The sequence below is a fragment of the Centruroides vittatus genome, unplaced genomic scaffold (genome assembly GCF_030686945.1).
Source record: "Centruroides vittatus isolate TY-2023 unplaced genomic scaffold, ASM3068694v2 contig_301, whole genome shotgun sequence".
Lineage (NCBI taxonomy): Eukaryota > Metazoa > Arthropoda > Arachnida > Scorpiones > Buthidae > Centruroides > Centruroides vittatus.
The window spans coordinates 1,112,943-1,130,868 of record NW_027121927.1 but is presented as its reverse complement, the minus strand read 5'-3'; the positions used below and the strand labels follow the sequence as shown (position 1 = coordinate 1,130,868).

The window sequence follows — 17,926 nt, the reverse complement described above, 5'->3', positions numbered from 1 at the left end:
AATATTCTTGGCATGTTTCGATACTAAAAGAACTTTATACCACTCTAACACTAGAGAAGATAGGTTTTAAAGATAGCATTTTATGATTTTGGGAAAGAACTATTTAATGCATATGTTGATCTGTACGTCTCCAAAACTAAATTCTTCCCTGTTCTGAAGATTCTGTATTATGTATAAGTTTTATGAAGGTGTAGACTGTTTCGACTTTATTTTAGTGGTTGATAATGCGAAAGCATATAGAGAATGTGCAGCGAACATGTTGAAAGTGAAAATATTCTAGGAATGAAATGACCAGCCGTCTTTAGCGATATAATATCCGATCCCGACAGTTATATATCTCCTTAGAACATTGAAAGATGTTCTAAGAAGAGATATAAATACTCATTGAAATCCCATCTAGAATGATCTAGGACCGAAACTCTGCACTTTTTATAAGCAATGGCAGTTATTATCAAATTTGTTGATCATAAATTTATTGTCGACTTCTTCAATCGCGATGGTATGTCTTTTATATTCATACACGTTAATATTTTTATTATATCGGTTAAATAGAGATTTTATTTATTTAATTTTTACAATGTTTCTATTTTATACAAAACAAATATATCGTTCTTCATAATTTACATCATTTATTGTGTTTACATTATAGAGAACTTTCTGTAATCTGATAAATTTAAATTCAGTATTTTTAAAATTTACTTTTAATTGTAATTTTGAAATTTTCTTAAACAGGCTTACGTACAGTACGTGTACCGTAATTCACTCGTCGAATTTATCGATGTTATGAAGTCTACGACAGAGTATTAAATCTAGTAAATACTTTCGGCATAGCAACAAATGATTATACACAATCTTATAACATTTTAACAAGCAATTTTATTATTTGTAAATAGGAAATAAAATTATTTATAGTTCTTGGAATCGTTACATTATAGCTGCACATTATTTTTGGAATCTTCGTTTCGACTAGGACAGGCTGTAACGAATGTGGATTCTATCGGTTATATAAAAGTGGTTTTTATTGACATTTTGACCGATTTATATTCAACGGTTTATATACGAGATAGCCAATAGGAAACTCATAATTTAAGTTACATTTTTAGAATATTTCCTGGTTTATATTGTTTAGACATCTAATTACTCAATTTAAAAAATAAACTGCTACGCGACAATCCAAAACTCATCGAAAGTCGCCGAGAAAGCTTTATAAACACGATGGTTTATTGTTAGATTTTGTTCAATGCTCGCATTCGATCTATTTATTTAAATTGTAAATGTAAATACAGCACCATAATTCATATTCATATTACTGTACATGTGCGCGCGCACACACACACACACACACAGATATATATATAAGTTTATTTATATCATTTGAATTGTAGTGTAGTAGAGCGTTATTTAGCGTTTATTATCCTAAAATCCTAAAATCAATTATCCGAATTTTATATCATAATCCGAAAAATCAATCAATTAACCAAAATCGACTTCACAGAGTACTGTACTACTACCAGAAATTACAAAGTTTTTATGCATTAACGATTGCCCTGGTGTTCTGTAGGCCCCGCTATCGAGCCATCTCTATCAACACTAGTGTTAAGTTTTATTTATTACAGTGCAAATGGAAAAGCATGTTTAATGTCACAGACTTCTAATGTTTCACTGTGCTTAGGCACAGTGAAGCATTTGATGCATAAAAAAAGGAACAGCGTTGACACTTTATTTAGGATATTTATCTTTTTATTGTTTTCACTATCAAGTTTTATCCGAAATTGTTCTGCCTTAACTATTTCGGATAATTGATTCCCTACTATACATATTATACAGAATATCAAAAGAATATAAGTATAAATAGTATGAATGAATATGCCAGTTTGAGTTTTGAGAGTATAGACTCGTTCTTTCCATGGCTAGTATTCTTGTCTCTCCGCTGTGATGTACAGCACATTCTTTTACAGTATATGTAGTTATGAGTAATAAGTATAAATTGGTAGTCCTAGAATGAGGTTGTTATATGCAATGTACCCTGAAGAGACAATGTGTCTAAATGCATTTGTTGTACAAAAATGGATATGAAAGATTGAATAAAAAATGTGGGATAAAATTTCTCTTTGTGTTCGCTGGTCTGTGGTTAAGTTGATAAAAAGTATGTGCATTTTTAGATTCCGATCAATCAAAAGAAAAGAAAAAATTTTATATTTTATTTTTTCAATTTAATAAAATTGAAGGATTTATTTATTTATTGTATAATTTGTAAACAGAAGAATTTATTTAAAATAACAGAATTTAAATTTTGAATGAACTCATAAATAACAAAAGCACAATTTGATATATAGTGCAAACCAAAAACAGAGAAACTATTAAAAATATGGAAGAAAGATTTTTTTATTTTTATTAAGCCTTATTTGGTTATGCACGCGACCTTCAACAAATGACGGTAAAAATTTTAATGCTTTTTCTATTGAGAAAAATATTCTTCCGAAAATCCTGGAAAACGGAAGCAGATAGAAATAAACACTTTTCCGCGTTAGAACCTTATTTACTATTAACTACTTATGGTTCAGAATTTTGAAGATCAAATTAGTTAATTTTCTTCAAATTTTCTACGATTTTAAAATTCGTAGAAAATTAACCAATTCGATTTTCATAGTTCCGAACCATAAGTTAATAGTAAATAAGGTTCTAACGCGGAAAAGTGTTTAGTTCTATCTGCTTCCGTTTTCCAGGATTTTCGGAAGAATATTTTTCTCAATAGAAAAAGCATTAAAATTTTTACCGCCATCTGTTGGAGATCAAAGAGGTTACAATCAGCCTTGCAGAAAAGAAAAAATAAAAATAGGAAATTAATATCGAACCGGTCATTCACTCTATCAATTATCTGTACATCAGCTACCAATAGCCAAGCGGCATCGGACGAGAGAACGGACGGATGGAGACTGTCGAGGATGTTTCTGTTTAATTGGTTCCATTATGGAAAATGTATTGTCTCCAATTAACGCAGTTAATCAAATTTCAAATAAATTATCTTCGGTTTTTCATTTTCTTTAATAGAGCTGAAACATCGACTAATTTTAATTTTATATCTCTTCTGATTTAAAAATTTAATACTTACCTAAACTAAAATTTATTATTTAAATATTTCGATTATTTTTTAAATAGTTCATAATGTCGAAATAATAATTTAATTTTTTAATTAAAGCACTTCTATAGCTAATATTAAATGTTCAGTGGATATTTAATAAAGAGAATTATTTACAAATCTATTTTGAAGATACTGTATATTATTGTATTTTTTATTGTTAGGCCTTTATAAAATTAACATATAAAGAAAACATTTAAGTTATAACTTATCACTGAAACATAGGCTGTGTTTTTACGTTAAGATCCTAGAATTTCCCAGTACAAAGTAGTGAAAACTCGAAAGGTCTCAGTCCTTTTCAGTTCTGTATTAATGTATTATCTTGGTGATCAAACATAAATATCGCGAATTCCTTTAAAATTAAAATGCGAATAAACTTCAAAGATAGAAAATGTTTCGTATACACAATCACCAAAGATTTATTGAGTGAAATTTTCTGAACCAATTACAGTTAATTCGCGAGTAATAAAACAGTTTGTAGAAGGCTCATTTACCAGCCTTTGGGCAAATTTAAGATTGTCCGCTGCCAGCTGATCAGAAACCCGAAATCAGAAATTATTTAGGATTTCGCTACTTCGTTCCGGATTATTCTATATTTATCCAGTCAATGTAAGATGGCTACTGCGCTTTGATACTAATGTATATGTGTATATACAGGTAGTCTTCGATTTTCGGACGATTTCCTGCCTAGAAATGACCGAAAGTTGAGTAATAGAGATTTATATAATAAAAACTACAAAATCTATTATTAAGGCAGAAAAGTTTGTTTTTATAATGAATATACTACAAGGCACAAAAAATTACTTAAAATAAAATGCGAATTTGATGTACGAAAAGACGGTTAAAGATATCAAAGTACTGTATCGTGAAAGAAAGAGAGTGTCCGAAAGACGAACGTGTACATTATATTTTTTAATTTGGATTTAAAGATAATTTTAATTGAATCTGATAACTTAGTCTATATAAAAATAATTATATTACCATAACATAATATATAATTTCTATTTATAAATTATCTGTTTTAGCTCACTTATTTAAAATAAAATTTTGTAAATAAAACAGCAAACATTGATTTTCTTTATATTTCACAGGAAATCTCTATTCTGTTTGTTTAGTAAAGTAAAACACGAAATGGCAGGCAGAAAACAAAATCGTCCTATCGAATCGATGACAAACACACGAATATTTGCTTAAGACGTCATATATTGTTATTGTTGTTATTGTTATATCATCGATTTTTTACTCCAATTCCATTACTATCGATTGCCATAATCGATGAGACGATATTAATTCGCCATCGAATTTCGTCGAAATTGTAAAATTATTTAAATAATATTTGTTCGCAACATAAAGGCAAATAATAGAAATTATCGATCGAAGAAATACTTGAAGAATAAATGTGTTTATAGCAATGTAGAGGTTGTACAGTTTACATTTAACTACGTGGAAATATATGTGAAAGAGAATAATGAAATATAGATAAACCGATATCAAATTTTCATGATCAATAAGACGCGTAAACATAGCTTGAATTATTGAAAAAGCGATGAAATTCTCACGAATAGTTCTCTCGATAATCGCGAGTAATTTTATATTCGGATAATTCCCACACGTTTGCTTCTTTTAGAAGCTATACAGTTGTGTTTTTTTTTCTATTTATTTGTAAAAAACTAATTTGGGAAAAAACTTGAACGTTAAAAAGATTAATGTAAATATTTTTAAATTAAAAGTTGGCACGATTTTTGAGACATTAATAATAGAAGAAAGGTGAATTATATGTTTGCTGATTTTAATATTTTCCATTATTTTCCTTCATTTGTAGAAAATCGAATAAACGAATAAAAGTGACTTGGTGGTGGACTGCGGTTTCCCATCACTCTAAGATCACGCACTTATTTTGTGCTTAAGAATAATTAAGCTTTTTGAAATTGCGACCGAGAATTAAATAATGATTTCTTTTTATATTATTTTAATTATTAAGTTTGTTTAAGTCTTTTTAACGCTGTACTGGAAACGGTCGAAAGTGCAGAATTATTGAACTCTTATTGAAAAGTTAGGAGTTGCTTAATCAATAATTACAGTTGAAATTTCGAAAATATCTATTAGCCGAGATCTTCTATGTTAATTTTTATGCCTTCTTCATAGACGTCGCAATAATATCAATAAATACAAAATATTGTGTTTCTGTTATTCAAAGATTATACTAGTCTTTATAATTCTTTATATTTAATTTACTTATGTCTTACAGTATACGCTATTTTGAGTATTTTAGAAGGCATTTTAATAAACATTGAAACTATTTGATTTCAATGACGGCGATTCTGTAGCTAACACCACGAAAATTAAACCGGAAATTTTTCACTTTTCTTATTTCCAATGAAAATATATTTATAAAAGTAAAAGAGAAAAAAAAAAGTTTATGTAGTGAAATCGAAAATTTTGTATAAATGAAAATAAAATTTCTCGTAATTATTCTAGACTGAATCGATAGAAATAAATTATTTCGACGATTCATTCACAAAGTTAACATCAAACATTGATCGATTATCGATAATTAAATCGATTAACGGTGTCTATTTATAAAGTACGTAAATATATATTAGTTGTACATGTTTATATAACTTACATAAATTTTAGTACACGAACAATTATTACAGCATATATTCTAGAACATTTTTACGTATTTCGTGGACCCGTTTATATTTTTGTTTTACTAATTTTCTTTGTAAGTTGATTAAGTTAAGATAGAGGCGTTAGTAACGAATTGTATCGGTCATCTTTTCTTAGAAATCTCCGGTGATGACGCATCAATTGTTATTGTACAGTACAGTACATATGCATATGGCGGGAACAGATGTGACACTGAATCCCGCTGGCGTCCGATAACTTTTGAAAATCTAATCTTATGAATAACAATTCAAATAAAGGTCGTTGCCAATAAAAATGTACTGTACCCTCGTCCGGAATGCATGTAGCAAACTCCACTTTCTTTGATATTTATACCTAAATTTGAATTTGCAGAAGAACGTGTTAAAGAAAGGAATCCGCATTCCAATTGTACATTAGTTGTTTCTTTTTGTACTTTTCAGCTATTTCGATTACTTCGATTTAAATTTAAGCTGTATTTTACACGACAGACTAGTACTTTCGGTCGGGAATCTCTAGAGAAAATTTCCAGTCTTTCCTTTATAATTAACATGGAATAAATAGAGCCAATCGTGTTGTCTATGCAAAATTTTATTAATTATTTTGTATCTAAAATATATATATATTAAAAAATGGGATTTTATTAAAAGCATTTTATAGAAATAATTTTTACGTTTTTTTAATATATTAATTTTACTGAGATCTTTCACGTAAACCGATTTCATTTAGTTAAGTTAATTTCATAATTAAAATTCTAAATATATTTATGGGCGTTGGAGCAATTACGTTTTGTAAAAATTAATTAAAAGTCAGATCTTTCTAATACTTTTAATTGTTTTCTCAGGTCGAAATACTTCAAAGGTCAGCGCATTCATGGCGATTGGGACATTCGAGTGGAACAGGTTAGTAAATATTACCTAAATGCCAATTTATCGATTTTAACGCTCGAACTACCAACTAATCTCGTCTTTTAAGTATACCAAGAAGCGCGTGAAAGAAGAGTCAGACCGGACGTAAACGTCATTCTAATCTCACTCGACAGGAGGCGCCACCCGGCTGTCTTCGTTTCTGAACGGTTTCATTACGGAGATTAACGATAACTTTGCCGTCAAATATAAAATAGGCTCGGTACTAGTCGGAGCCAAAGTTTACATTCACTTCGGATTTTATCGTTTAACTTAATTCATTAATAAGTCTGGGCGATTTCCGTGCGAAACACTGTCTCTACCGGTGTTAAAAGTACCCAATATTTAGTCCCCCCTTTAAAAAAATCCCTGCGGTCCACCTCGAAATACGTACCAAGTTTTAAAGATGTTTTCGTATTAAAATTTCGTGTGTTAGTCTCCGTCCTCTTTAGATACAGACAAATATTAACATACAGCTTACTTAATACATATTTATTAAGTAATTTATTTGTGTATCGATCGTAATGCGGGTTATATACAGCGTGAGGTTATTCAATATTTAGTCGAACGTAAAGTAAACTCGTGTTATTCGATGCGGGTTCACACCCTCTACCAAAACACAAATAATATTTGGAAAAACACGAAGATGCCAGAGGGTGGTTTCCAGAAATGCGGAAAGAACGATAATAGAAAGTAATGCCGGGAGACAGATTGTGTTGGAAATTTCTCGTCTTGAAGAATATATTGGAACTGGTTAGCGCGGATTATATAAATTGGCGAACGTTACCAGTCTATCCAATAGCGGTTTAATACCCGAGAAGAATTTGGATAATGGAGAAGTGAAATGATGAATAAAATATACGGTAGCCTTGTCCCGAAAATATTCATTATGTTATAACTTATGGAATTTCGTAATATCGTGACTGGAAAGGAATTTAAATTTGTACATGCATTGGATATTGGAATACATATATATATATTCTACAGAAACTTACCGGAAGAAAATAGAGAATTTCTCATTGAATAACTAAAAAACCAGTTGACTTTTTTCTAAATATTAGTTGATTTTAGAGTAGCAGTAACTTTTTAGAACGTCATTCGTCGTTAATCTTATTTTTAAAAAGAATTTCAATTCAAAAGCTTTGTATTTTTTTTTTTTTTTTAAATGAAAACACTGGATATCAATGTAGTTCGTAGACGTTTATTTTAAAAATTACACTCCTATTTGTTCTATGTTGGATATTTTGTAAATAATATAGGCCTATTTAATCCCGAGACTCGTTTGTGCACACCTAAAGATTATAGATAGACCTTAATATCGAGAAAACAACTTTCATTTATTACAAATTATTATAGAGTGATCATGAATATTTAAAAACGGATTTAATTAATAAATAAAGTAAATATCACAGAATGATAACAATTGAAATTACATTTAAATACAGTATTTAGTATTTACCAATGATGGAAAAATACCGACTACAAGTAAAATAACACTTGGATTACTCAGACATTTTCGAAGTTTCGCGTAGGCAGAGAACAATTGATAGTATTTACGCACTGTAGATAGTGAAGAATTGTTTTGGGGAGTCGATCTACCTTCGAGCAAAGTTAATAATTAAATGTTAGGCAATATTCGAACGAAGATATGAATCTATCGTTTTAGAGTTTTTAAAAATCGTAAGTGTTTTGTAAGCAATGTTCTGTGTTTACATCGTGACTGGACATCTTTCCCTGTAGAAGGTGGACAAAAAATCTCTCCGACGTTTGCATCAAAAAGTTATTCGCAATTCTTTCCTTGCCTTTACCTTTCCTCATTATTTGATTTATTATTTTTTTTTATCTTTCCCTGGTTGGACCGTTCAATAGCTTTTACACTCGATCGCTTTCCTTTAATTTTCCATAAGTCTGAACCATCTTAATTTATCTTTCACTTATTTATTGAGTTTATTTCAGATACACCAGGATTGCCTTAAATGACAAAATCGAAAAAGATCATGTTAACAAAGACAAAAAAATTGGTACAAACAAAAGTCGTAAATCAGAGACAGGTATCGTATAAAACCCTCCATACTGCGACTAAAACAAAGAGGGTAGGTAGAGCGATATCCGCGTCACATCTTTTCTTATTCTTTTAATTCTTTTTTCTTATTTTTTGGAGAATTCTTTTCTTCTATCTTTATTAACATTAAATATAAGCTTTAAAGCTCAATTCTCGAGGCTCCACTCTATTCACACTTCGTAAAAAAATCCAAAATGCATTCTACGATTTGAGATTTTAAAAAAAACCCTATTTATTCCCTTTCCTACAAAAAATGATGCGCGAATTCTCGTCCGATTTTCGTATAAAATTACTGAATTTTAATTAATAATACGTCGTCGATATGATATTTTGGAGATTTAGGCTGTATTTAAAATAGAAATTTATCCTCTTTAAATAATCTTTACCTAAAATACACATAAAAAATTATACGCAGTAAACCGATCCCAGTTTTTAAATTCATATTTTCCTTTTGTGTCAGATTTTATCTACATTTTATGTATTTATTTTTAAATATACAAGCCTATAATTTTTTTCTTTTTATCGGCAACACGCGGTAAATAGATTGTAATTAGTTACAGAAGAAAGGAAAAATAACTAACAGATATCGACCTTTAATATGCGTTTTTACTATGAAAGGAAATGAAAGTGTTAGTCTGTTGTTATAGCTTCGGTACACCGGGTTAAATATATCGGTTTGATCCGAACGAAAGTTTTCGTCATCATTACGTCATTCGTAATTATCTTGATTTTTGGTTTAGCGTAACGAAATAGGACGAAATAATTAACCACGTTCCGAATTTTCAATTATTTAATTATTTGGCCTTCATAAATTAACACAGTTTTCGTGTAGCTAAAAAGGAAAAGGGATCGATCTTTATTCGAGTGCCGTAATCTTCTGACAGTTTAAAGGAAAGCGTGCCAAACTGTCATTAAATGTATTCTGATGCGCGACCTCCGAACAAATCGCTCACCATTTATTCTATTTTTCTCGAGGATTTACTTTTTTCTACTTATATATTTTTTTCCGATATCGATAAGGAAGAATATTACTTTCGACGATTTTTATTAGAAATTTATATTTAATTACGTCTTTTTTGTGAAAATTTATACTAATTCTTATTGCGTTAGGCAGAATTCAAGGACATCAGTTTGGCCACCCACTGCGAGAGCGGTACCACCGTCAGCATGGTCGTCTATCGGAACGGAACCAAAGTCGTCAGGTAAAATCGCTCCCCGGCCACCATTTTAACTCTTCTTCCGCCACGGCTCGCGTTTTCCGTTTATAACTTCCGGTTGATTCTTACGACTTTTCCAAGCCTTCGTCGCGAATATTTCTAGAAAGTTTCGATGTTCTGCCAGTGGCATATCTTGGATCGGGCGTTATTCGGATTATCATAGAAGAATTTGCCGTTTTAAAGCGAAATCTGATCGTAAAATAAAGAACAAATCTTTATTCGGTCGAATGTGACGTAACAATCGATGACGGTTAAGGTAAAATCGACCTACTTAACCACATACAAGTAATTAATCTACTTTCGAGAGTGTTGCAATTATTCCCACCGGTTCTCGTTTTCCGCCGTGGTCTTCATCTTTTCTGCCAAATTTTACTTTCTCTATCTAAATAGGCCTTTGTAGGCTATCAAATAATATGAACGGGGTCGAAAATTATGCGGAAGGATCCGATGACAAATCTAAACCCTGGGATTCCTCGGCGGTAGATTTTTCGTGGGAATGTTAGATGAGTCGGTTTCCTTCAAAACGGGCCAAACTCCTCTTCCTACTCTGGCACCTGGCATCGAGTTTCGTTTGTAAGTCATCTTCCAGCTTAGGCTATATTTCTTGGAAAGGTCTTTATAAAGAGGAAAAATAAAGGACGCGCTCCTGCCTAAAATTTGACGATAATAAGCTGGATTAATTCATTTTGTGATTTGGAGACTTTAACGACGGGCGGAAGAAATCTGATTTTTTACATGAATTAAGAGAATTACTAAAACGTAATTTGTATAACCTGCTGGAACTGTCGTATATGTCGGCGGGTAAGATCGTCCCATAAACGACCGCTCTCTTGGCCTATATTTAAAGCATTCGTTCAGTATTTTCTAGACGCCCATTAGTCTTCGGGACGCGGAGATGACGAGAAAAGAACAGAGGGAAAGCCAAAACAACCCCTTTGCTCTTTAAAGTTGTCTTGTTTTGCGCGTGTCTTGGAGAAGGACGTAAACAGATCTTTATCACGTAATTAGGCCGGTAGGAATAATAAGGAAGAAGCTTTTTCAAACAGAAAGCCAAAGTTCGGAGTAATTAATGGTGACGATTGCGTTTCAGATCGTTTCGGCCGGATTTTCTACTGATTAGACAACACGTCAGGGACGCAAACGAAGACTACAGGCCTTTACTTCTGGGATTTAAATACGGGGAGTTCCCAGCGTAAACACCGTTCACAGCCTCTACAACTTTCAGGACAAGCCTTGGGTGGTAAGAATTTTTGAAATTTGCTCTCCGACACTCTTCCTGTATCGATAATCGTGATCATCGTTACAAGTTTATCGGGAGTTAATAACCAACGCTAAAAGTGCGCAGCAAACTAAGACACCATTGGCTTCTTATGTAATTTTGCCAGTATAAAACCCAATTTTATCTGTTAAAAGTAGAAAGAGCTGTTCTTCACCTGGCCAAACGGTATAAGATCTATTCGCACACTATTTGTTCCAGGAGCTTCGGCACAATCGTAAGTAACGACGCGACTTTATCGGCACAGAAAGAGTCTCGATATAACGATTCGATGTTTGTTTTAAAATATTTCGGGAAAATTTTATTAAAAATAGATATTTCTTTTGCAGTTTTCTCATCTGTTGCAAATACAGCGGAGATTGGGTCGAGAGAATTTCCCGTTAATAGAGCAAGCTTTTTATCCCAATCACAAAGAAATGGTAAGAAAATCCTTTTATTCCCGCCCACGGCTAATCCGAGGGGTGGGAAGGCAAGAGGTGGAAATTTTCATTTGTAATGAGTTACTAATAGGACGTAAGTTAGTGAAACGGTGACCGTGGTTGTTATTCTAATGTTACGTAATTGCCAGGCAGAAAATTTGTCGTAGACGAGTTTTAGATGTGGTTAACTCCGCATCCTACAAAAGTGATGATTTTGAAATAAGCGCCTTCTGACACGCTATGTATTGAGGGTAATAGAAAGAATGACGTTGTTCGTTACGTAACTTCCTATTTAAAAAAGCAACAATTCGCAATTTTGGTCGACATCGATGCTAGTTACAAATGCCAGCCGTGTTTATAGCGAAAACGACGGAAGAATAGTCCGCTTAGCGATAGATGACGTCACGTGACAATATCCGGGGGCGAAGAGGAATGCGTCGTCGGAGAGACCGGAGCTTAGGTTTAAGATGGAGAGGAGGTCCTGCAGGTCGATGTAAATATAGCGCCTTATCTGGAAAGAACCGAATAATGAATCGAGTAGTGTTTCGAAACACGGCTGGTTTCGTCATCCCGCTAATAAACCTCCTTATTCTCGACGATATTACCAGAAACTTCGAGTGTAAACTTCCTCGGTTACGTATCGGGTTTCCCGACTTAAGGTAACATTAAGTGCTCGACCGCCATTTTTTTTCTCCTACCGCCTGTTTATTATTCCAATTAGCGGCGGAGCGACCTGCCGTTTTTCTACCTTTATTACTTTAATCGGACAGACCTTTAATTGTTCCTAGAGGACGGACGGAAGCGACAAAGGTGGTTTCGGATTTTCGAAAAGTCCTTCGACCGGGAAACCAACGAACGAATGTGCTCGAGTGTTGCGAGCGTTTCGTAATTCTGCTTTGTACTACAAGACGTTTACGTAACTTCCGGTTAGACTATCGTTTCGAAAAGAAAGGGGAAAATTGTATCTCAAGACTACAGCCGAGATGACCTCACTCTCCCAAATTCGGTCTGTTGACGTTATTTCAAAACCGACGGACGACTATAGTAAAACTCGGGGTGAGTCTCCGGTGGGGAACGACCTTCATCTCAGATGGTTTTTATTTATTTATTGAACCAGAATGGGAGTTAGGTTTTGGTTCGGAGGAAGAAAGGTGAAAGTTCAGTTCTCCGGGTGTGACGAACTAAAAGGAAAATGCCTCCGCTACCTTTCCCGTCGGAAGACGAAAGGTGCTCGACTTAGGCCGAGAAATTATTCTACCGGGCGACCACCCCTTCTAGAACGCTCCTTCTGCCTAACCGGTTCTGGCATTTTTTGTATACGAAATTATTTGTTTCCAAATTAAATTTCCCAGTCGTTTACTCCAATCTTCTTTGCCTTCCGAAGCATCCCTAATTAACAAAACTTGGAAACGAATGGGTAATCTTATACGTATCCGGCATTTACGCAATTTTGTAATCGTTGCGTAATAACGCGTGGTGAGGAAAAAACACAGCTGCGAATCCAAACGTCGGCTTTCTTTGTAGCAAACGTCGGTGGGAATTTACCGAAGTGTTCCTTCTTAAATATAAGCAAAAGACGAAGAAAAACGAGTACATTCGAATGCGTATTTATCGATTGAACACGTTTTGGCGTTAAGAAAAATACACTGGGATTTTGCCCTTGTCGTTTGGTTTTCGTCCTAGAGATGGGGAGATCCTTTAGTTTACCAACGACTTCTGGGAATTTGCGTGCTTTTGTCGATGGAAAAATTCATTCCAGGGACCGAGTCCGTCCGGAAAGTCGGGGGATTGGCTTGGGCTTGAAATATAACGCCACCCGCGATACGGTAAAAGCGACGTGTCACGACGAACTTGTATGAATATAAATGAAACTCTTTCTTTAAAAAATATAAAAAGTCATTAAGGAAAGTTTTATTTACATGAATATTTCAAATTCTATACATCGGAAAAGTATCGAATAACTATAAAATACGCACGACAACGAAGTGCCCCTTTAAAATAATACATAAATTTATGTCTGTGTGTCTCTCTCTCTTTCGTCGAAATTTATAATAATTATGTTTCATAAATACATTGTTTTTGAAAGGAGAGAGTCGACGTCGGCTGATCGTTTGTACAAAGTTTACATAAATTTACTAACAGATCTTCTGTTAGTTTTTTTATTATATATATATATATATATATATATATATATATATATTTATATTCATATATTTATTATTTATTTATGCAATGATATATACATATACACACGTTTTGCGAACTGCAATTTCTGCTGTCGACATTCGTAAGTACTTTTCGGTACCGGAAACGTCGGCACTTTCTTTTCTTCTGTCTCTCTTCCTCCAGTAATCGCGCGAAAACTCCGGAACTTCGCCTTGGGGCGGAAAGTTGGTGCTGGTACTTACGTACACTTCACCAGCTGGCGCGTGCTCGTGTACACTTATATACAAATACAGGGGACAAAAAGTAGTTCGTCCGGAGGGTGCCGGTCCTAAGGATGCTTTCTCTCTTCCTTTTCCTTCCGGAAACGTTTCATGCAGTGTCGATAGGCGGAATTATTCACCCAGGAGCATCTGTCTCCGTCGCCGGGGGTAGGCACGCACAGGGAATGCTTTCCTTGACAGTCCGAGTCCGTCCAAACGGTCTCCCAGGAGCAGTAGCGACCTTTGGTAGCTCGTCGAGAGCCGAACAACGGCCTCACCTGCAATCGCCACTCCGTTAATTAACCAATTGAATTCCTTTAAAACTATTTGTCTCCGACCGTCGTCAAGCGCAAAATTTCTGACGTCGAAGGTGTCCATCACTATTAATTCTAATTAATTTTAACTACTTCCGAATTACGCAAGCGCGTCTGAAAGAAAGTTAGACGTCTTTTGGAACTTTCTTGCTCTTCCCGTTCTTCCGTTTTTATTTAATGAAACAAACTAATTAATTTTTAAACGTTATTTTAAGAACTTTGCTGAAAAGGGGGGAGAACAAACAGTGTTCTGACGTTTGTAGTGAAATTGAAACGTTTAAAAGGAGTTCTAACCTGTAGGAGGGTCGAATGGGTTATTAATGAGCATAGGGTGCCGTATGTAAACAATTATTAAGACTTTAAGAAGAAGAACGTGTTCCGTCTCCTTTTTTTAACTTTTGTTTTTAGCTTTAAAAGTTATTTCCATTTAATCGAGCGATCCCGTGTTACTTTCGCCTTTATCTGAGACTCGCCCTCCCTTCGCGTTTTATCTCGATTGAAACGGAGCCATCGCCTTCCCACCCGGCGTGTCGTCTTCGTTTGAATCGGATGCCGCCTCTACGGTTGGCCCGGCCGGGAATGGAAGCGGCAGGCGATGTCGGTGCTACCCGGAAGACTATCGCTAACCTGTCCAGTGACCCTTTTTATCTACGGCTGGAGTTTCCCGGCACTATTTATGAGTGCGGTGTAATGTGAGAGACTCACCTTGCAGTGGCAACCCTGTCGGTAGAGACGGCGAAAGCCTTTCCTCTGCTTCTTGGTCAACGTCGACCACTTCTGCACGAAATTACAGCCGGAAACCCAGGGCTTCTCTCCCGTGATTCGACCTTGAAAATAACGTATTTCCACATTTTAGACCAGACACGCGCTACTTCCGTTATCGCGCTACTCGTTTCTTCCTTTAATCGAATGTCGAGTGGTAATCGTCGTATTTTAAGTGGCCGACGGCCGACTTACTCACTTCAGATTATTACGTCGGCATTTCTTACGAAATCTTTCGAACGACGCGTAAGGATAAGTCGAACACGGTGTTTGTTACGTCACTCGACCACGCGCTTTTGGTTTATTTTTAGATCGACCGGAAACGACCGGAGCCAAATCCCGGTTTTGATCCGGTTTCGTAATAACGATAATAGAAGCGTGAAGACAAAAAGACACGACAAACAGAATTCCGACGAGATTAAAGGCTCTTACCTGTCACCAAGTATCTGTCTGGACGGAGACGTAGTCCGCACATAGCCTCTTTGCTATTGGACCACAGAAGACCGTGAGAAAGGGCCTCTTCCGCTTTTCCGTTGGCCTGAAACAATCATCGATTTATATTATTGGCTCGGACGTAAATCACGCGTCGGACGAAACGACCTTCCCGTTACTTCTGTGCCTGTGACCGGGCCACGTTACGGGGAAATTCGATTTGACCCGACTTCCGGTCTGAACCGGACAAAAGTTCGCAAAGATTTAAGGACGGAAAGTCTTCCTTTTTCCAGGACTAAAACTCCGCTTAGAGGCTCTTAAAAAATCGAGCGCACGAATGTCCGTCTCAAGAAAGGGAAATTCGAATTATGCGTGGGAGTTTTTAACGCGCTAAAGTAAAAATAAATTAGGCTGATAAGACTTATTTACCTTGAATATTTTTTTCGTTCGGATCTGATAGACGTGGACGTCGGCGTCGCTCTTCCTCATTCTTCTCACCCGCACCGCAGCCACTAAAAAGCCATACAAAATAGCTCGGTTATGGCATATCTACCCACACGTTGGAAAGGCTGCTCACTCCGGTCCTTCCTTCGCTTCCCCCTCGGAAGACCCCTCTTTTTACCTCTGCCTTTCGTCATTTTGCCACGCCCTCGCTAAAATGACAAAGAGTTAACTTTCCGAAGATGTAAGGAAGCAAAATCGGACGAAAAACGACAACTTCCGAGGAGGACAGCCGACGGCGACGGAAGGGGAGGGGCTGCCCGGTGTAAACTCACCGAAGTCTGCCGAACAATAATGTTCTTGAGGGTGAAAGTTCATGCATAGGCAGCTTTCCGCCACGGCGTACGTCATCAGACCCACCACCGTCACGAACAGAAACTTACAGACAGAAGCCATTTGTCGTGGCAAAACTTTGGAACTGAAAAAGAAAGCAAAATTAAAACTCGAATCTTCAGAATCTGTCCGATTCCTACCGTTACTCACACGTCGATACTCCGGTACGCGTCCACCGCGCGCCGTTACCGAGCAGCGCCACTTCCGGTTTCTCTCTCTCCCACGCGCTTCCCCGGCCAAAGAATTCAAAATCGAAAGATCCTTCTTGGTCAACGCGACTTTTTCCCGTTCTCATCCATCCGATTTATTCGTAAATTCCGTCGAAAGGGTAAATTCCGATGGCAAACAAATTCGCCTTCCTTCCAACTCTTCAATTTTAAGAAGAAAGACTCTGAGAAACGCCAAAACTTGGGTCGTGGCGTTGGTCTGGCATGCGCGAGGACGGAAGCCTTCGCGTCCAAAACAAAACAGAAAAAAGAAAACAAAAGAAAAAGCAAAGCGACGACGACGCCGGCGCTCGTTACTTTATTCGACGGGCGACGACGTAATTAGCGCGAGGTCGAAAAGAGGTCGAAGTCGTTTCCAAGGCATTTAAGCAGCGAAAGACGGTCTCGAAAGTGGCGCGCTTCGCCCTTCCGACGTAAAAATTGTCGAGCTTTTCCGGAAACACGTCAGGAAAATCTTCGGAATTCTTCGATTCTAATTCCTTTTGACCTTCGTCTCTCCGCCGACGACTAGAGCTTTTTTTCGACGGGAGAAGCGACGCGGGGTAAAGAGGAAAGCGGGGAAAGCGACCATCTACGACGATGGGTTGGAGAAGCGAAAGAGGAGGCGTCCCACGTTTCCCGGAAACCATCGGAATGTTAAGGACGAGAGCGCCAGTCTTTACGAATAAATAAACAAAGAGAAGGAGGAAAGGGAGGAGGTTCCCCGCCTTTCTCCCTCTCGCGGAGACCTCCTATCGACCCTAACACTAATCGCCCGAAGGAACAATTCCCTTCCTTCCTTCTTTTCGGTCCCTCTCCCGGGCCCGATTTTCTTCCGATCTTGTATTTGCTTTTTCGCCACGCGCCATCTTCTGACCTCTTTCCATTTCCGTTACAACATCCGTCGACTTCCGATGGCCACCGTTCCACGGCCAAGGTGCAATTCTCATCGGCGCCGTCGTTCAAATCAATCTCTAATTTCACGTCCGCGTGTCCGGAAAATATTTTCTCGGCTTCAGAAGTTTCCCTTCCGCGGCGCGGTAGATAGTTCGGCCGAAAGCGCGACGCCAGGGATAGCGCGCGATGCAAAGCGACGGAGTCGGCGATGGTCCCAGCCTCGTACTTATTCGGGTTCGTCGATCCGACGAAAATTTCTCTCGTCGACGCCCACCGCCGTTCTAGACGCGACGTCGAGTCCGCGTAACCACGACCGGCGACCTTCGTCTCGGGGGACGAGGCGTTTTCAGTCCCCGTCCTCTCGGGTCGGAGGAAGAGAAGCCGGCGACGG

The 17,926-nt window shown here is 36.5% G+C and overlaps 2 protein-coding genes across 4 annotated transcripts in view; one reads left to right on the top strand and one right to left on the bottom strand.

Annotated features, from left to right (window-relative positions):
• The window catches only part of Syn (synapsin), a 42,273-nt gene that overhangs the window by 10,257 nt on the left and 14,090 nt on the right, over nt 1-17,926 (top strand). Inside the window, 5 exon segments of the mRNA XM_067267340.1 lie at nt 6,630-6,687; nt 9,863-9,954; nt 11,060-11,145; nt 11,148-11,209; nt 11,575-11,664. Of these exon segments, the coding sequence (XP_067123441.1) occupies nt 9,920-9,954; nt 11,060-11,145; nt 11,148-11,209; nt 11,575-11,664 (273 nt within the window). The 5' untranslated portion in view covers nt 6,630-6,687; nt 9,863-9,919.
• Nucleotides 13,852-17,926, bottom strand: part of LOC136972734 (tissue inhibitor of metalloproteinase-like) — a 49,661-nt gene continuing 45,586 nt past the window's right edge. For all 3 annotated transcript variants that reach the window (XM_067267342.1, XM_067267343.1, XM_067267341.1), the window contains exons 2-6: nt 16,375-16,517; nt 16,028-16,110; nt 15,599-15,704; nt 15,110-15,231; nt 13,852-14,368 (exon numbers count right to left, since the gene is read on the bottom strand). In XM_067267342.1, the coding sequence (XP_067123443.1) occupies nt 14,159-14,368; nt 15,110-15,231; nt 15,599-15,704; nt 16,028-16,110; nt 16,375-16,517 (664 nt within the window). In that variant the 3' untranslated portion in view covers nt 13,852-14,158. The remainder of the gene's footprint in view (nt 14,369-15,109; nt 15,232-15,598; nt 15,705-16,027; nt 16,111-16,374; nt 16,518-17,926) is intronic.